General features: G+C 42.2%; 1 protein-coding gene across 1 annotated transcript in view; it reads left to right on the forward strand.

Annotated features, from left to right (window-relative positions):
* Positions 1–21,348, forward strand: part of LOC121008813 (dynein heavy chain 11, axonemal-like) — a 489,011-nt gene that overhangs the window by 437,318 nt on the left and 30,345 nt on the right. The window contains exons 75-77 of the mRNA XM_040441508.1: positions 5,908–6,099; positions 6,924–7,043; positions 19,883–20,125. Coding sequence (XP_040297442.1) covers positions 5,908–6,099; positions 6,924–7,043; positions 19,883–20,125 — 555 coding nt within the window. The remainder of the gene's footprint in view (positions 1–5,907; positions 6,100–6,923; positions 7,044–19,882; positions 20,126–21,348) is intronic.

Raw genomic sequence — 21,348 nt, forward strand, 5'->3', positions numbered from 1 at the left:
CAAATTTAGCCCAGGACCTAGCCAAGGAATATAGAAGCATCGGGGATTGCGAACTAGATAATGAATTCAAGGAGGTAGGGGAGAACCAAAAGATTCCAGTGGCTAAATGTGGAGCCATTTCATGCTCAATTTCTACCCATAGTTTAGTAGAGCGGTTGTGACATAGATCAAGCACACAATTCATGATTGTCGCTTTATAGTATGAGCTAAAATTTGGTAGTCCCGTACCCCCCCGAGCTTTAGAACGAGATATTAAGCTATAACTTAGTCTAGCTCTGGGTGCTTTCCATACAAAAACCGATACCATTCTCCTGATCTTAGCAAAATAGGTTAAAGGGATATTACATGGGATCGTCTGAAACAAGTATAGAAGACGCGGTAAAATGTCCATTTTCACCACATTAATCCTCCCAAACCAAGAAATCTGGAGTGAAGTCCATTTATGGAAACTGGATTCAATAGCTCTAAGCAAAGGTAGATAGTTAAGTTTAAAAACATGTGTCAAGTTGGCTGGGATATGTACTCCTAAATATTTAATATGTTGGGAGGTCCACTTAAAGGAGAAAGAGTCCCTTAAGGAATCTGCTTCCCGTTGGGGCATGTTTATGTTCAAAATCTCTGATTTCTGCACATTGACTTTAAAGTTACTAAGGCGTCCAAAAAGATCAAATTCACGAAGAATCGAGGGCAGGCCAATCCTGGGAGAAGTTAAGTAAATAAGCAGGTCGTCTGCGAACAGGGACAGTTTGTGCTCTTTATTGCCCAGCTTGAGACCAGAAATGGAAGGATTTGCCCGAAGAGCATTAGCCAGGGATTCCATCACAAGGGTGTATAAAAAGGGGGACAAGGGGCACCCTTGACGTGTTCCATTCCGGATCTCAAAAGGGGCAGAAAGAAGTCCATTAACACGAACACAGGCTGAAGGGGAGGAATAAAGAGCTAATATCCTATAGATCATTTTGTCTCCTAGGCCAACGTGGCGTAGGGTCTCCTCTAAGAACCGCCAGCTCACCCTATCAAACGCCTTCTCAGCATCTACAGCGAGAAGGCATAGTGGGATTTTGGTTTGTTGTGCTCTCGCTATCAGCCCTAGTGTTTTAAGTGTATTATCTCGGGCTTCTCGTCTAGGTACAAATCCTACTTGCTCTTTGTGTATACAACCTGGAATGTGGGGATGGAGCCTCAGGGCCAAGAGCTTGGCATACATTTTGAGGTCCACATTGAGCAAGGAGATAGGCCTGTAATTAGAGCATGACGCTGGGTCCCTGCCTGGTTTGGGGATGACTGTGATATGTGCCTGGAGTGCCTGTCGTGTAAATGGACAATCTGGTGCGATGGAATTAAAGGTTTCAACCAATAGGGGTGTAAGATCTTCTCGGAAAATATTATAGAACCGTGAGGTCAATCCATCAGGGCCTGGGGATTTCCCATTCTTCAGGTTCTTGATCACTGACTCTAGCTCAGGGAGGGTGAAATCATCTTCCAACGTGGCTGTATCCTCGTCAGATATAGGTGTAGGGCCAAATTGGGTTATGTATTCACGAGTTTCATCACTAAGGGGTTCTCGTGAGAGAGCGGATGCTGGTAAATTATATAAGGATGCATAATAGGATTGAAATTCCGCTGTGATATCTACTGGGTTGTGTACAGAGCTTCCAGTACCTGTATTGATTGATGGCACGTGAGTCAGAGCAGTTCGGGGATGTAAGGCCCTAGCTAGCCAACTTCCACATTTATTACCATACTCAAAGAACCCGTGTCTAATTTTATCCCTAAAACATAATGATTTTTGGTCTAGGATCTGCAATATTTGATGTTGAACTAGAGAAATGTCTGATTTTAAGGTGTCAGTAGGGGAATTTTTGTTTAGGTTTTCTTTTATGGCAAGGTCAGATAGAAGAGATTTCAATTTATGGGAGCGTTCCTTCTTCAGTCTGGAGCCATGTGAGATAAACACCCCTCTAAGCACGCATTTGAGGGCCTCCCATTTAATAGGGGGGGCGGTCAAATCCGTTAGATGATCATTAGTAAAGTTGGTAATAGCCTTCCTGATGTCTGCTAGGCAGGCTACATCTGATAGCAGGTTATCATTCAGTCTCCATGAGAAGGGTCGGGTGTAAGAAGGTTGGGAGGAAATAATGCCACACACCGGTGCATGATCAGACCACAGGCGAGTGTCAATAGAGCATTTAGGCCCAGAGTCCAGCAGTTGTTGAGATATAAAGATGTGATCGAGTCTACCATAGCTATTATGGATTGGAGAGTGGAAGCTATAATCCCTGACACCTGGATGCAAAATGCGCCATAGATCCACCAGGCGAAGTGCCATGAGCTCGGATTTAAAACTGCGCAGAGAACTCGGGGAGATCGAGGACTTACCAGATGAGGAATCCAGCAGTGGGTCCATCACCAGGTTAAAATCGCCTCCAAGTATGATCGGGGAACCATCTGCAAATTTGGATAGTTTTTTCAGGATCTTGGATCCAAAAGTTGTTTGTCCCTGGTTAGGAAAATAGACATTAGCTATAGTTATAACGGAATGATCTACAGAGAGCTTAATGAAAACAAACCCGCCCTTTAGGTCTATCTCAGAGGATAAAACTGTATAGCTAAATGATTTGTGGAGTCCTATAGAGACTCCCCCTGATCTGCTAGTGGGATTAGGACCATGAAACCAATTCTGATAATAACGGTTGGCATATTTGGGAACGGCGCCTGCTTTAAAGTGAGTCTCCTGTATCATAGCAATCATAACTCTCTTCTTATGGAGGTTGTATAGGATCTGACTCCGTTTCTCGGGTTTATTGAAACCCCTGACATTAAAAGTGCAAAACGATATGGGTGCCATTTTGAGGAATATTAGTGAGAGGGAAGCATAATCTCCTATATTCTGTCAGTACTATCTGCAATGTAGTAGGAGTATGGGGGAGGACACATGAGGGAGGGAAGACAACAAGGGGAACAATTAAACACAGAGCAGTGCATATATAAAGCATATAAATCTTATTTGGAAGAACCAACATCGTCGGTTTCAAGGGTGCTAGGTGACGACTGAGGTCTTTCGCAGCGGTGTGTGCTGCGGTCCCTAAGTGGGGTGGGGAGAAAGCAAGGACCAACCGTCTCCTTACTGGACTCCAACTTATAATAACGCAGAAATAACATTTGCTGAATATATAACAGGACAGGTGTGTGTATAGGTCTAAGAGACCCATACATAAGAAAATGATATGCACATAATTTCTATAACAGTATAGAACAATAAAGGCAACAGGAGGGTGTGAATCCCCTCAGGTGGGTGAGCGAGAATGTCCCAACAGTCAATCGTTAGGGTTAGGCTCACGTCTAGAGGTCCTCTTCTGCTTAGGTGAGGTCGTCTGCCATCTTTCCCTCTGTGGGATGGGAATGGGTTGCTTCGGACTAGGCCAATCCGGCAACTCCATCAGCGGGATATCAAATGCTGCACAGAGGTTGGCGAGGTCATCAAGGGATCTGAATACAGCTGACCTCCCTTCTTTAGTAGCGGACAATTGAAATGGATATCCCCATCTGTAAGGAATGTCCTTGGCTTTGAGTGCTGTCAGTAACGGTTTCAGTGCTTTGCGTAGCTGCAGGGTACGCCTGGCTAGATCCTGTAGAATGATGACTTCTTTATCAGCATGCATGATTTTGCTTGCAGATCTGGCAGCTTTCAAGATGGCCTCTTTATCTTTAAAGAAATGTATACGGCATATGACATCTCTGGGGTGATTAGGATCGCTTAGTTTAGGACCAAGGGCTCTGTGGATACGATCTATTTCAAGAGATTGTCCTAGTTCTCTGGACATCAATGTATTGAAGAAGGAAGTGGCCCATTTCTCAAGATCTTGTGGTAAAATATCTTCAGGGAGGCCCCTAATGCGTAGGTTATTCCTCCTATTTCTATTTTCAATATCGTCTAGATGTGTGATGATATCTTGGATCTGAGCAGAGTGTGTCTGGATGACTTGTTGGTGTGACTCCAGGACCCCTAGTACTTGCTCCTGCATGGATTCTGCCTCCTCCACCCTCTGACCCACCTGCTTTAAATCCTGCTGCAAGGCCTCCATATCTCTTTTATGAGAAGTTTCCAGCCTGGAAAATAAGGCATCTATTTCATGCCTGGTGGGGAGGGATTTGAGGTGAACCTTCCAGTCCCAGTCCTCATCTTCTCTCTGTGGGGTTATGGATGCCCCTGACTCCAAGATCGAGGTCTGGGAGCAGCGGCCCCTAGAAGAATGTCCCTGAGGTGCTGCTGAGGACGACCCTGTGTATGGCGGGGATGAAGCCGCCGACGAGCCGGAGCTTGCTGCCGCAGCATAGGATGCCGGTGAACCGGTAGGTGTACCCCCCAGCTGCTGTGGTGACTCTGGGGCTTGTGGGCCTGAGTCTTCATGGTGCGTGGGGGACGCCGCTCTGACCTGTCTCGCCGCCATCTTGGGAGAATTGTCTTCCCCTCGGTCAGCGTCTGTCTGGCTGGAGGGAACGAAGAAGCGGGAAATCGCTCCCGTTTTGCGGCGTGTCGGAGCGGGCGTCGATGAGGGTCTCCTCCTGCGACCTGTCATGTGGTCAGCGAAGCGGGTGGTGTCCTGTCAGGCTGTAAAGTTGGAGTCGGTCGGGAGCCGAGGTAAAGCACGTCTTACCCGGCCATTGGTTAGCTCCGCCCCCTTCTAGAATAATTTAAAGGGGTTGTGCAGTGGCATGACATCGATGAACTATCCTTAGAATAGGTCATCAGATTGGTGGGGTCCGACTCCCGGCACTGCCGCTGATCAGCTGTTTGAAGGGGTCGCAATGCTCATGCACTGCGCTCTCTTCTATGTTTACCTGCTCACTGCCTCCATTGTGCAATGCTGTGAAATTACAGCTGTACGTCCCATTCACGTGAACCCCCATCAATCTTACATTGATGATCTGTCCTGAGGGTAGTTCATCAATATTATGTCACTACACAACCCCTTTAAGTGTGATTCATGTTAGAAGCTTAGTGACTGCTAGTATAGTATTTGCTTTCTGGGATGTAATCATTTTCCTTTTTTTAATTTTATATATTAGTTATACAGTATATAGAAAGACAGATAAATAGAATTCATTATCTATATATTTGATATACTGTATATATATATATATATATATATATATATATATATATATATATAGCCAAGTGTATAGCCATGCTTGATAAAGACCACATTGAGCGGTTGAAACATTGCAGAGGGGAATAAAGGGTCCACTACTTTTTCACTTTATGTTTGGAGTGCTGCCTCATCTTTTGAACGTTTATATAGCCAAGTAGATATATAGATAGGTAGATAGATAGAGTATAAGAAATATTTATATTATTTTAGATATTGTAGGTACATGGATAAGATACTGAGTTAATTATATAAATCTGATACCGATAAGAGATATATATGTGCACAGCTAGGCATAGATAGACCAATCAATAGATAGATAGATCGATCAATAAATAATATAGATAATAGAGGTAGATAGATATTAGATAGATAGACAGACAGACAGACATATCAATAAATAATAAAGATAGATATGAGATATGTACATAGTAAGATATTTTAAAGCTGCAAGATAAATGGTCTTAAAATGTAATATTCACGTCTTACCCCTTAACGAGGTAACTTGATAACATTATAATTAATATCTAACTGTTGTTAAAAATTGATTTTCCCTTGATAACACGACAGCAGTACACAGGAATATTGATTTTCCTTTGTGACAATATAATATAACCACTTACAAATATTATATAGCTATTAACCATACAATAGATGCAATGTTATCTAAAATGCCCACAATATTATAATTCAGGGGGGAAATCGACTTGTTATTGACAGGTTAGTAAAGAAAGGTACTCTGCTTGCTCTCTTGCAGAACATCCTTGACCAGTGCACCCGTGAACAAGAGTTTAAGAGCATTTTCTTTTCATTGTGCTATTTTCATGCTTGTATTGCTGAGCGGCGTAAATTTGGCCCCCAAGGGTGGAACAGAAAATATCCGTTTAACATTGGAGACCTCACAATATCAGTGAATGTTCTATACAACTATCTGGAAGCAAACTCACAGGTATGGTGCCTCAGAGAGATACAATCTTTTGTGTAGTATAAAGCTGCTTTGAAATCTGTTGTGTATCTGCAATATATATAATGCATAGATAAATAGATAAAAGATAGACAGATAGATAGATATATCTATTTTTACTAAATACAATATATATAACACTATATTTAATAATTAAAATATATTAGATAATAGATAAAAATATATATGATAGATAGATAGATAGATAGATAGATAGATACTTAGATAGAAAGACAAATGATAGATATACAAATGATAGATTACAGATGGATAAAAGAAAATCAGACATTTTATTTCTTGCTTGCACATACTGTGTATTTATTTCCTTAGATTTGGTGTAGCTGAACTGTATTTGTTATTTGGTACAACTCAGTGTGATATTGTACAGTTTTGTAGGACCATAGGTAGAGCTGATACATATGAACTTTGAGTTATCATAATGCACAGAAGGGTACCATTCCAAAAAGTTAAATGACATATCCAGCTCTGCTACATCTGTGTATTTAATATAATAAATATAATATCATACAGTTAAGATAAAAAGAATTATACAAACCTTACACTTTTGTTGTTTTACAGCTGATGATTAATGGTGCTAGGAAGCTATAATATTATTATGTGATGTGTTTTGGCCATCACGTCAGCCTGATTTGCAAAATGTATTGTGCATGTGATGTGTACATTGATAGTGAAAGAGCAGACTTAATATAGGAATCTCCTTTGACAATGTGTTGAGAGAGAATGTTAGTGAATGTCAGTAAGAAACAAACAAGTGTAGACCTTTAATAAATATAAGGTCTTAATATCAGGTGCCATGGGAGGATCTTCGATACCTGTTTGGGGAGATTATGTACGGTGGTCACATCACTGATGACTGGGACAGACGACTGTGCCGAACATACTTGGAGGAGTACATGCAGCCCAATCAGGTAACTGCGAGTCCCATTAAAATACAGAGTCAGAGCTCCCTCTTCTGGGATCTGAATCACTCAGGTTCATTTTCTCAATTTACGAAACAAGCACGATGATAGACATGTCTTCAGTGTTGTATTTAGAGGCATAGTGCTAGTAGTTGTAGAAATGTGGAGCACAATATAGCTGATCCACATTTATATTACTGAATTTAAGACAAAAAGCAAAAGTACACGTGAACATAAAATACCCACTGATTTTTATGGACTAGAAAAGATTTCATCCTTGTTAGCACTTCCAACAATTTCATATTCCATGAAAGGGAACGCTGCATTTTTTATAAGCAATTGCTCATATTAAGTGTGTTGCAAATGTGCATAATGCACTGGCCCAGATTTACTCATCCTGTAGATGGCATAAGCTTAGGCTGTTTAGACCTGCACCAGTTGTATCACAGGGGCTACGGACGGACTGGGAACTTGAAGTGGCCCTGAAAAAAATACTAAAAGTGGCCCCGTTTTGTAGTTTGATCCAAATTGATGGAAGGCAGGGCCAGCAATACCATATTGTGGCACATTACACCAGCCCAACAGAGCCAAATATCACAGTCCATCACAAAATACTGCCAGCAGCACAAAATACATCCCCAAAAACTTCCACTGGTGGTGAGGAGGGCTCAGGCGGCCCACTGGGAAACTTTCCTGTAAGGTCTATGGCCAATCCACCCCTGACAGGGGCTCAGGCTGGATGATAAATCTGGTGCAAGGACAGGCACTTTTCTGTGACTCTATACAAACTATTGGTTGGCTTACTTTGAGACAGAATTTTACCCAAGAATTGTGGTGCAATTTTGCCACAAAATGATGCATCTTAGGTCTTGCCCCTTTACAACAAAGCCCCACACCTTTCTGATAGACCATGATCCTTGTTAAAGACGTAGGGAAAAAGAGTCTAGAAATCTTAGATGTACCAAATTGCGGCAATTTGAGACACTTTTTAGGCAGGTTTTTGGTGCAGACTGATTATTAAAACTGGGCCACTATGTTAAAATTCTGTTTGCAAGAGCAGATCTTAGGGAGTACTATGACCGTGATACATAATATACAGCCTCATATAGGCTGCTATTACTGTTTCAGAAAATGTTTTTTTTTTCTTTTCTGTATTAATTCCTTATGGTTTTCAAAATCTCTGCTTGCAGTCGTTCAGTGGGAGGTTTTACCATGTACTTTCTGTGGATAAAAATATGTCCTGCCCAAGTAATAGATTGATTATTAGACACAGCTTTGATAAGACCGTGTTATCAATCATATATTAAATGTGCTTTTACTGACCTGTAACCTTGACAAGACGTACACGTGTATTCCAATCACATAACAAAAAATTACGCAAATCCAGGATAGATGATGGCAATTAAATCAGTGTCAAGTTAGAGGCACATTTATTAAGACAGGCATCTAAAGCCCCATAGCTGGCGGAGGATCCCCCGAAGTTATGAAGAGGCGCCGGCCTCTCCATAACTTCGGTGCATCCAGCACCAGTTCTAAATGTAAGCCAGCTTCCTTGCTGTCTTACTTTTAGACCACTTTCTACACCTAAAACAGGCATAGAAAATGATAAATGAGACGGGCCTGCCAGCTCTTCCCCACGCACGCCGTACCTGCAATTTTAGACCTGGCGTGAGCAGTCGCAGATATCGACGCAACTAACCATCTGAACCTGAAATAAGCCTAATATAGGCATATTATAATAAATGACTCCCTTAGTCTTAGGCCTAGTTCACACGAACGTATGGCTTTTATAGTTTTTTGCGCTCCGTTTTTCACGGATCTGTTGTTCCGTTTTTTGTTTCCGTTGTGTTTCCGTTTCTGTTCCGTTTTTCCCTTCCGTTTTTTCGTATGACATATACAGTATACAGTAATTACATAGAAAAATTTGGGCTGGGCATAAAATTTTCAATAGATGGTTCCGCAAAAACGGAACGGATACGGATGTATTTCCGTATGTGTTCCTTTTTTTTGCGGACCCATTGACTTGAATGGAACCACGGAACATGATTTGCGGGCAATAATAGGACATGTTTTATCTTTCAACGGGACGGAAAAACGGAAATACGAAAACGGAATGCATACGGAACACATTCTGTTTTTTTTGCGGAACCATTGAAATGAATGGTTCTGTATACGGACCGTATACGGAACACAAAAAAACGGTCCGTACACTCGCAAAAAAAACGTTCGTGTGAACTAGGCCTTAAACTGAGTCAGATGTATCACAGTGGCTAAAGCTCGATGATAAATCTGCCACATCTTTAGACTGTTTAAGGCACCTATTAGGCCGGGTTAACACTTGCATTAGGGTATTCTGTTATAGGTTTATAATAGAATTCGTAACACAGAATGCAAAACGAGGCTTTCCCTTTTGATCCGTCATAATAGAAGTCTATGGACAAGCATAACGGATCCGTCTGGTTTCCATTATGCAGGACGGAAAATAAAGTCCTGGCAAGCAGAGATTTTGAAAAATGTTTGAGAAATGTTTACAAAATTATACACACACTAACCTTTAGTTGCTGAAATCATGGACATAAGTAAAGACTCCTTCTTCCCATACATGCAGTCCCCTCTCTTAGACAAAATGTCACATGGAATAACACACGGAAAGTATCTTATCCAAACATAAAATAACTAACCTGAGCCACCGTTTCGTATCTGTTTTACCCCAGTTCTATCTATTATTGCGTGCAGATTCTGTATCTAAAAGTCCTGTTACAGAGGCCAAATGCGGGGCTAAGAAAGAGTGCCAATGGACAATATTAAAATTAATCAGCGCTCATTTAAAGGGCCTTTCACACAACCCAATGCAAAATGAATGGGGGACAAACAATTGTTATTACGATCATTCATCCCCCATTTACTTTGCATAATGTCAGCAGCACATCCCATTTACACAGAACTGGAATGCCTAGGGCCCACCAGTAAAATTCATTCTGGGGGCCCACTGTACAGCAACCTGCAAATATTACCTGCCTACACAGAGGAGGCAGACAGCAACACGATACTACAAGATGATTGATTATGGGGGTCTCTGCAGCAACTTCAAAAAGTGGGTCCCAGGGAAGAGAGGATCCTGGCTGGCCTGCCTCTATTCCTAGAGGCCATTTTAACCTTCCGATGCATCTATAATAATAAATTGGATATAGTCTACCCAGTTTTTTATATTGATATAGGTTATATGAGTTGCTGTGCTGGTGGACTGGGGGCCCATCTTTCTCAGGGGCCCACCTGTTCCCCTGTGGGCCAGTCCAAGCCTGCACAGGACCATCTCCTGCCAATTTTAGTTGCCGAATGAAGGATGCAATCACCCGACAAACAAGCGTTTTGCTCATTTGGAGTGTGATTGCAGCACCTTAACACAGGGCAATTTATACAAATAGTATATTGAAATATTCTGTAAATACTAATCTTTAGTTGCTGAAATCATGGACATTCTGCCGTTACATGCAGTTCACCACCTGAGACAGAATGTCTTCAAAATGTCCACGACAATCTCATATTCAGGAAGGTGCTATAAGTGCCATGTGTAAGAGTGGTTTCACACTAAGTTTTTTTTTCAAAAATGCTTTATTTTTTATAGACTTTTTTTAATATTCAAGCAAAAACTACCACGGCTGATGTTACATGATGGCCAATAAGAAATTATGAACCACCCTACAAACAGTTTTTTTGGGTACAGCATTTTCCTATAGGCTTTATTATAGGAAAACAAAAACACAAGTAGACGTGTGACTAAAAGACCTCACCACCCAAAAAGCTTATGAAAAACACCTGAATTTTATAGTGCTTATTACATGCCAAAAAAGGCTAAAAAAATGTAGAAAGAGGCATAAGAGAAAAAAGTGACTTGTTAAAAATACCTTTAATAAATGATCAAGTGGGTATAGGTATAAATATACCAACTGTGAAAAAGCTACGTTGGCCGAGAGAACTCAGTAAGGGAGTAGCAATCCCTTGGACAAAAAAACAAACATAAAGACACCGTAAGCACAGGGGAAAAATAGGTAAACAGAGAAAAAGGGATAAATAATTACTTATAGCCCGAAGATGCAGGGCTAAAATTAGGCACTAGCTACCCCTAGAGTCCCTAGAGGTCTGCTGTGCCCAGGGCGACCCCCTAAAGGTGGAGGTTCCCTGTCCCCGTACCTAGTGCTAACAGGTCCCTGGAATTCCCTAGTTACAAAAAGTTCCAGGAAACACTTAAAATACAATGACGAATAAATGGTGCTCTATATGGATGTATGTCACCATTATTCTCAGGTGAGCAAAATCCGCTGGTCACTAAAATGTTCCCAACAGAAAGGTGGTCACCACAAAAACCCCGACGCGTTTCGCCCAATGCTAATTAGGCTCATCAGGGGGTACGATGAAATATGGTACTTAGCTTTTGCAACCGGATGTTAAAGACCATGATACTTTATTCCGCTGCCGGTCCCCAAGAGGAGGAAAGTGACCCTCCTTCCGCTCAAAGGTGCCTAAGAACGAGTAAATAAAAGTGTAACTGATAAGATAGCCTCGCAATGGTAAGTCACTAAGACAGGTCACACGGCCATGCACGTGATGCCCACACAGGACTCACAGCTGGCCATCAACCAGAAGAAGGCCACATGATTACATGTATTATAGAATTACAGAGGTAAACAAAGCAGGGGAAAGACTACGTAAAATTCCCAATATTCCTGATCTAGGCCCATAGAAAAGAGGGATAAGGCCCAGTGAAACTTACAGGCGGTAGAGATGAGGATTCATCCAGGCAGGGGTCGAGCTATAAGGGTCCAAAGCTGACCCCTGCTACAGTGAAGTCAATTATTTATAGACTGGCGCCGGTACAGCAGCACTTCCGGACGCTCAGACACGATTTCCGGTCTTTTGGAGCGCATACTGGAACGCAGGTGATTGCGCGTCACTTCCGGGATCGTGGAACGCAAGGTGGAACGCATGACGAAACCGGAAGTGACATCGCATCAGCCGCCAGAACCCGGTGGAACGCATCAGTGGAACGCAAATGCTCCACCCAGGTCCACAAGCGCTGCTGGAGCCCTATTAGGAGATCCCTCAGGTGGGAACCACTCAGGAAACAGCAGCTATTAGGGGGGAACAAAATAAGGTCTCCCTAACCCTAAACAATGGTCCAAAAAAGGGACTAAAGGACCTTATGGAAGTTTTAATTATACCGGAAGATACAAATAAGGATAGGTCTAAATTATAATAATACTCTGTGTGGTCTCTTAATCATTGGAACGGAGACCGCACAGAGTTTTTCACAAGGATAAGGGGATCAGATAATAAGATCACCTATATAGTAAGATGCTTTACGCATCGATTAGGACAGTTAAGGGGGCAACATACCTAAATAATAAATACTAGACACCGACTGAAGAAACATATTAAGGACAGGGAATAACTAGATGAAACATGTAAAATTTAATCTTTCGTTAAGGCCCCGAGGGGATTGGGACTGGAACCGGTAGATCCATGAAGCCTCTTTCTTCAGAATCTTTTTGTCCCAGTCCCCTTTTCTTTCCGGTAGTGGGAGTACCTCTAGTACGGAAAAACGAGCACAGGTCAAATCACCCCTGTGGATGTTGTTAAAATGATGGGCCACTGGGGTATCTTTTTGCTTCCTAATATCGTTTAGGTGCTCACAGACCCTTCTCCTGAACTCTCTTTTGGTTTTACCAATGTAGTCAAGAGGACAACTACACTGACAGATGTACACGACTCCTTTGGTTCTGCAGTTAGCAAAGTCCCGGATGGTAAAGGGACGTTGTGTCGCAGAACAGATAATTGTTTTTGAGGTATTGATGGAGCTACAGGCTTTACACAATCCACACCTGAAGACACCCAGGGGCTTTCGGTCCAGCCAGGTGCCTTCTTTCTTGGGGCCCTCGTAATGACTCTGAACCAGGCGGTCCCGCAGGCTTCTCCCTTTGCGGTAGGTCACCTGGGGGTATGTCCTGATTGCCTGCGTTAGGTCTGGGTCCATTGCGAGTACTGGCCAATGTTTTTTTAGAATGGATATTATTTCTTTATTGCTGGAATCAAAAGTGGAATTCAGACGAATCTGACCCTCACCCAGGGTTTCTTTTTGTCTAGGTAAAAGTAGATCTTCCCTTTTTATAGATTCCGCATGATGGAAAGATTCTTTAAGGAGTGGCAAGGGGTAGCCTCTCTGCAATAATCTGTTTTTCAGCTTATTTGATTCAAAGTAGAAGTTACTTCCTGAAGAGCAGTTTCTGCGAACCCGCAAATATTGGCCCCTGGGAATACCCCTCTTAACAGCCAAGGGGTGATGACTCTCCCAGTGCAGAATGCTGTTGGTTGCCGTTGGTTTACGGAATACTGAGGTGATCAAGGTCCCCTCAGACTTCGTCACTACTACATCGAGGAAAGTAATCTGTTCCCTCTGCGTCTCAAAAGTAAAGCTTAAACCGATATCATTTTGGTTAAGAGTATTTAAAAACTCATGAAACGCAGGTATACTGCCCTCCCAGATCAGGAAAACATCGTCGATGAAGCGAGTCCAAAAGGTAATGTTCTCGCTCCACCAACGATGCTGATCTGGGAAGACAAACCGGTCCTCCCACCAACCCAGGAGGAGGTTGGCATAGGTGGGGGCACATGAGTTCCCCATTGCCGTCCCCCTGAGTTGGTGGTAGAAGGAGCCATTGAACAGAAAAAAATTATGTGTCAAAGTGTAATCAAGGAGCCTCAGAATAAAGTCATTATGCTGATTAAACTGAGTGCCCTGGTAGACAGGAACGAAGAAACCGCCTCTAACCCTCGATCATGTGGAATGGATGTATAGAGAGACTCTACATCTATGCTTGCCAAGATACTGTTAGGGTTGATAGATAGCGTCTTGATCTTTCGAAGGAAATCCATCGAATCCCTAGTATAAGATGGTAAAGTTATTACAAAATCGCGGAGTACTTTATCGAGGTAGATACCAGTATGATGTGTTAAGGAATCGATACCTGAGACGATGGGTCGTCCCCTCAGGGGCTGTAACCCCTTATGTATCTTTGGCAAGCAATAGAACGTAGCAGTCTGGGGAGCCTTGGGGAGCAGAAAGTCAAATTCAGTTTTATTTACAAGGCCTTGTTGAAAAAATGTAGTGTGGCAGCACCCTTTAGAAAGTCTAGGACCCTTCACATGACTGAACCAAGACCTGGTTCGACACAAATTAGTTCATATTGTAAACATATCAGTGTTAGGAAAGTAAATGTATCAATACCAGTTGTTCTCGCCACATATAATGTTTGCCTTCAATTTTGTTATTTATTATACGTACATACAGTACAGACCAAAAGTTTGGACACACCTTCTCATTCAAAGAGCATCAAAACTATGAATTAACACATGTGGAATTATATACATAACAAACAAGTGTGAAACAACTGAAAATATGTCATAATCTAGGTTCTTCAAAGTAGCCACCTTTTGCTTTGATTACTGCTTTGCACACTCTTGGCATTCTCTTCATAAGCTTCAAGAGGTAGTCCCCTGAAATGGTTTTCACTTCACAGGTGTGCCCTGTCAGGTTTAATAAGTGGGATTTCTTGCCTTATAAATGGGGTTGGGACCATCAGTTGCGTTGAGGAGAAGTCAGGTGGATACCCAGCTGATAGTCCTACTGAATAGACTGTTAGAATTTGTATTATGGCAAGAAAAAATCAGCTAAGTAAAGAAAAACGAGTGGCCATCATTACTTTAAGAAATGAAGGTCAGTCAGTCAGCCGAAAAATTGGGAAAACTTTGAAAGTAAGGGCTATATGACCATGAAGGTGAGTGATGGGGTGCTGCGCCAGATGACCTGACCTCCACAGTCACCGGACCTGAACCCAATCGAGATGGTTTGGGGTGAGCTGGACCGCAGAGTGAAGGCAAAAGGGCCAACAAGTGCTAAGCATCTCTGGGAACTCCTTCAAGACTGTTGGAAGACCATTTCAGGGGACTACCTCTTGAAGCTCATCAAGAGAATGCCAAGAGTGTGCAAAGCAGTAATCAAAGCAAAAGGTGGCTACTTTGAAGAACCTAGAATATGACATATTTTCAGTTGTTTCACATTTGTTTGTTATGTATATAATTCCACATGTGTTAATTCATAGTTTTGATGCCTTTATAGTCATGAAAATAAAGAAAACTCTTTGAATGAGAAGGTGTGTCCAAACTTTTGGTCTGTACTGTACATGTATTATACTCAGAAATCTAACATCTTGTGTGTTAAACTTTACTACATTGACAATCATTTTCCTGTACATAAAATGTAGATAAATTGCCTTCTACAAAAGATAGGAACACAGACCATATCACGTAATGGATTTGACTCTTCACTATGCATGTAATTTGAGATATTTTTATTCAGTCAAATGAACTGTGATTACGTTCAGTACAAGAAATTTGCAGAGTGTTATATAGCGTTTCTATGGTTATTTTAATATTGCATGAAAAAGAAAACCTCAGGGGTTGTTTTTTAAAATCTTCTTTAAAGGGAATCTGTCACCAGCCACCTCCCTATCCAGCTGTTTGCATAGACACATAGCTGTAGTTTACCTGATAAAAGCACAGTTTTTCTTTTATTGATCTGAGGCTCCGTTCCCAAGTTATGATACTTTTTCTTAAAGGGGTTGTCTTATCATGGACAATGGGGGCATATTGCTAGGATATGCCCCCATTGTCTTATAGGTGCGGGTCCCACTGCTGGGACTCGCACCTATATCGAGAACGGAGCCCTGCCAGTGAAGGAGGCGCACTGCGCATGCGTAGCCGCCCTCCATTCATTTTCTATGGGGTCGGCGAAAAATGGCCGAACGCTGGCTCGGCTATTTCCATCGGCCCCATAGAAATTAATGGGAGCGGGGGCCGCGCATGCGTGGTACGCTCCTATTCACTTCTATGGGGAGCCAGCTTGGTGGTGGCCAGACCGTAGTCCTCCAGCCACCACCTTGCGGTGCTCCGTTCTCTATATAGGTGCGGGTCCCAGAGGCGGGACCCGCACCTATAAGACAATGGGGTCATATCCTAGCAATATGCCCCCATTGTCTATGATGAGACGACCCCTTGATTGTGCAAATTAGGCCTTTGGTGCAAGGAGGGTGTCCCCATTGCTCTTGTTTGCACCTAAGCTGCAGCACTTTGTGGCCCAGTCTGTCAAGGCATCCAGGGAGTGGCTGGCCACGGAAAGGAGCAGAGCTTGGGTGCAACAAGAGCAACGGTGACTGACCCTCATTGCACCAAAGACTAAAATTACCTTTTATTCAGGTGAATCACAGCTATGTGTCTATGCACAGTTTGATGGAGAGGTTGCTGGTGACAGATGCCTTGCAATCAGGAGGGCTATATGTAAGAATAAAAAAGGTGTATCTCATACCAACACGATGGAAATAAAACCAGTGTCCAAATGGATTTCCACAAAGTAGGCACTTAAAGGGGTTAATACAAGACACTAACTAATATATTGTGATTGTCCATATTCCTTCCTTTGCTGGCTGGATTAATTTTTCTATCACATTATACACTGCTCATTTCCATGGTTACAGACCACCCTGCGATCCGTCAGTGGTGGTCGTGCTTGCTCAATATAGGAAAAAGCACCAGCCTATGTGCGCTCCCATGGTCCTGGCCACCAGAGAGGCTGATGCTTTTTCCTATAGTGTGCAAGCACCACCACCACTGATAGATTGCATGGGTGGTTTGTAACCATGGAAACGAACAGTATATACGTGAAACTCGAAAAATTTGAATATCGTGCAAAGTTCTTTTATTTCAGTAATGCAACTTAAAAGGTGAAACTAACATATGAGATAGACTCATTACATGCAAAGCAAGATATTTCAAGCCTTTATTTGTTATAATTTGGATGATTATGGCTTACAGCTTATGAAAACCCCAAAGTCACAATCTCAGGTCCCCTTTGCTCAGGGGGTATGGATTAATTAGCTGACACTTTAAGCATAGAATATTGAACCTTTTCACAATATTCTAATTTTGAGCTGCATTAATGCAATTCCTTTTAAGTTGCATTACTGAAATAAATGAACTTTTGCACGATATTAACATTTTTCGAGTTTCACCTGTATAATGTGATGGAAAAATGAATCCATCCAGCAAATACATTAGTAAGTGGCTTGTATTAACTTTCTCTACATGATAAATGCAACTTACTGAAGTGAGACGACCCCTTTAAAGCACCTAGCCACCAATCCCTTGACATCATAATGTGATTGCACCTCTGATCTTCCTACTAAGGGGTCCTTCATAATTTAACAATCTTAGGCCTCATGCACACAACAGTATTTTTTCACGGTCCGCAAAACGGGATTCCGTTGGTCCGTGATCCGTGACCGTTTTTTCGTCCGTGGGTCTTCCTTGATTTTTGGAGGATCCACGGACATGAAAAAAAAGTCGTTTTGGTGTCCGCCTGGCCGTGCGGAGCCAAACGGATCCGTCCTGACTTACAATGCAAGTCAATGTGGACGGATCCGTTTGACGTTGACACAATATGGTGCAATTGCAAACGGATCCGTCCCCCATTGACTTTCAATGTAAAGTCAGGAGTTAATATACCATAGGATCCCTCTATTGTATTATCATTGGTGGCCAGTGTGCGGCCCCCCCTCCCTCCCTCTATTGTATTATCATTGGTGGCCAGAGTGCGCCCCCCTTCATTGTATTAATATCATTGGTGGCCAGTGTGCGGCCTCCCCTCTCCCCCCCTTCCCCGATCATTGGTGGCAGCGGAGAGTTCCGATCGGAGTCCCAGTTTAATCGCTGGGGCTCCGATCGGTAACCATGGCAACCAGGACGCTACTGCAGTCCTGGTTTCCATGGTTACTTAGCAATATTAGAAGCATCATACTTACCTGCTGCACTGTCTGTGACCGGCCGGAAGCTCCTCCTACTGGTAAGTGACAGGTCTGTGCGGCGCATTGCTTAATGATCTGTCACTTACCAGTGGGAGGAGCTCCGGCCGGTCACAGACAGCGCAGCAGGTAAGTATGATGCTTCTAATATTGCTAAGTAAGGAGAGGCCGCACACTGTGCCACCAATGAAAATAATACAATAGAGGGAGGGAGGGGGGGCCGGGGGGGGCCGCACACTGTGCCACCAATGAAAATAATACAATAAAGGGAGGGAGGGGGCACCAATAAAATTAAAACTGGGGAGGGAGGGGGCCTGCCCCCTGCTGCCTGGCAGCCCATGATCTCTTATAGGGGGCTATGATATGCACAATTAACCCCTCAGGTGCAGCACCTGAGGGGTTAATTGTGCGGAACACAGCCACCTGTAAGAGATCGGGTGCTGCCAGGCAGCAGGAGGCAGTCATGTACACAGTTCGTAGTATATTCTAACTAGAAGCGTCCCCATCACTATGGGAACGCCTCTGTGTTAGAATATACTGTCGGATATGAGTTTTCACAAAGTGAAAACTCATCTCTTAAAAAGCTTTTATGCAGACGGATCTTCGGATCCGTCTGTATGAAAGTAACCTACGGCCACGGATGCCAATCTTGTGTGCATCCGTGTTCTTTCACGGACCCATTGACTTAAATAGGTCCGCGAACCATTGTCCGTCAAAAAAATAGGACAGGTCATATTTTTTTGACGGACAGGAAATACACATCACGGATGCGGCTGCAAAACGGTGCATTTTCCGATTTTTCCACGGACCCATTGAAAGTCAATGGGTCCGCGAAAAAAAATGGAAAAAGACACAACGGCCACGGATGCACACAACGGTCGTGTGCATGAGGCCTTAGGATAGAATACCTACTACATTTTAATTCACACACCATAGGAACATAGATCTGATCCATCAGTAGAAAACAATTATATTGTTACTGTACGCATGCTGAATCTTGTCACGTGCACTTATTATCAATTATAATAGTCTATCCATTACTTGTGCTGCATGATCTGGTTATATTCATATAAGTGACACATAAATACATTATACAGGCTAATTTAGCAATAGTTACTAAGTGTCTTCTCTTTACGTTGCAAAGGTTTCACGTTGGTTTGAGAGCATCTTGTAGTATCTTTAAGAATCTAAATCTTGTAGATTTAATGTAGCATGGTCTCATGTTTGGTTCTTCTACACTTGTATCTTTTCAAACGAGAATTATATTAAGGATCAAGAAATAAGAACATGTAAGCAATCAGACACTCCCTCCCCCTGCCAATTCCAAGCCATCATGCTGGAGACTGAAGATCATCCTAAAGAACTATTTTCTCCTTTGATGAGATTTACAGCACCGCATACACTGTAGCCTTATGTTCCAAGATATGTTTCCAGCCTTATATTTTAAGCCTTAAAATACTTGACCCTTAATATTATTCATGCTGTAAGTTAGTCAAACTTGCTGCATGGAGCAATAGAACCAGCATGCACCAAGCCAGACGTTCTCTTGATCTCTTGTAACAATGACTGAAAAGAATTGCAGGGACAAGAGAATTAAGGATAGAGATCCCGCTGGTCAAGGCACAGGAAACTTGGATCTGTAGCCACCCTGCTAAGAAGGATTATTTCTGTTTTCTGTCATATTCAATGAAACTCTGTTTTAGCACAGATCTGAGGCTCCCCTCTCAAGGAGGGGAATAGAAACAAACATGGAAAATAAAAAAACTATAGAGAGATGATGGCAGCCCATGATATCTGCCAACCCTTTCTGGACACTTTTCTTGAAATAATGTCACTGATGGTAATTTTCTCAGAGTCTCTACCAATATCCCCGGGAGATTTAGTGTGAAGTATTTTTTTGTTATGATGATTACATCCAATGTTCTCTTTTTTCTGCAGTTTGATAGGAAACTCGCCTTAGCGCCTGGATTTGTGATACCCTCTAACCTTGACTATCAAGGCTACCATAGATACATTGATGAGATGTTGCCACCTGAGAGCCCTGTCCATTATGGCCTCCACCCTAACGCCGAAATTGAATTCTTAACTGTGGCTTCAGACAATCTTTTCCGTACATTGTTAGAATTACAGTCACGAGATTCTATAAACCGGGAAGGAGCACCTCAGACTGAGGAGGAAAAGGTTAGTGTAATTATTCTGAGCATGTACTGGGTAAGGCTAAGACTTGGTGTGATCTTCCCATGTAATTTCATTCTTATTTTTCCGATAAGTTCACAGGACAGAATCTTCTAAATCTTCACGTGTTTTACATCAGTATACAGCATAGACGGATCTGTATACAAGAGTCATTGGATAAGGTCCGGCATATATAGGCATGATTCACAGACACAGGAAAATTGTGTAAATTTCTTAATGAACTAATGGTAGGATTTGATGTAACATAAAGAAAAGAGGGAATTATTTGTGCCTTTGTTCTGTCCAAGAAAATTAGCACTGGTGGTAACTGTGGAGGAACCTCTATGTACTTGCCATGCAAGCATGTCAAAGAACTGGGCTGGAAAAGTGAGTGAGGGGGAGAGGGGTATTATAGATGCACATGAATTTACACCCAGCTGATGATTCCCTAAATGCTGGGTCTGGATGTGTAGAAAGATGAAGGCATGGACAGTTTAATAAAAGGGGAGGTTATGCCATGGCAGTAGTTGGTCTAATGAATAGATGTCTACAGATGGGAGGGTGGACAAACTTCAGCAAAATGAGGAATTTATCTGGAATATGGCATGATCCACATGATAGTGAGGATGGACATTTTATTACAAGTTAACAGTCAATTTTTAATGTTTTTTTATATTGAGTGTATCATAAAAAAATATTCAGAGCACATTTAGAACGCCAAGAGAGCATTGGAGAGCAACTGCAAAAAAATAAGATATTTAAGATATTTATCAGATATTTCAGTTTTTGGGCTTTAAAATGTTGCAAGTCATGTCGATTATGGCACTTTTTGCGACATTTGGTCAAATTTTGTGACATTTGGTGAGTCTATGTTTAAGAGCTAAAAGTGAGATTAGATCTAGATTATGCAAATGAAAGTATAGACCGGCACTCAAATATATGGAAAAAAGCAGGATTTTAATACAAAAAAATGGACAAGTGGGGGTGGGTGCAATGTGCAAATATATAAAATTATATTATGATAAGGTAATAGTTAGGATAAAAACAGAGTAAAAACAAAATAGAATAAAAAGCAGAGTGACCTTTTGAGTTATCCTGTGGGGTAGCTGATGTAATATAGCTGGCAATAATAGGTAAAAGTCACAGGGTGTCACTGTTTGCTAATAGTAAGTTTGTGGTAACTTGTTGCAGTATCTAATGACTGCCAGAGGTGTGTCCCAGCGGATTCA

Source organism: Bufo bufo, chromosome 7 (assembly GCF_905171765.1).
Source record: "Bufo bufo chromosome 7, aBufBuf1.1, whole genome shotgun sequence".
Lineage (NCBI taxonomy): Eukaryota > Metazoa > Chordata > Amphibia > Anura > Bufonidae > Bufo > Bufo bufo.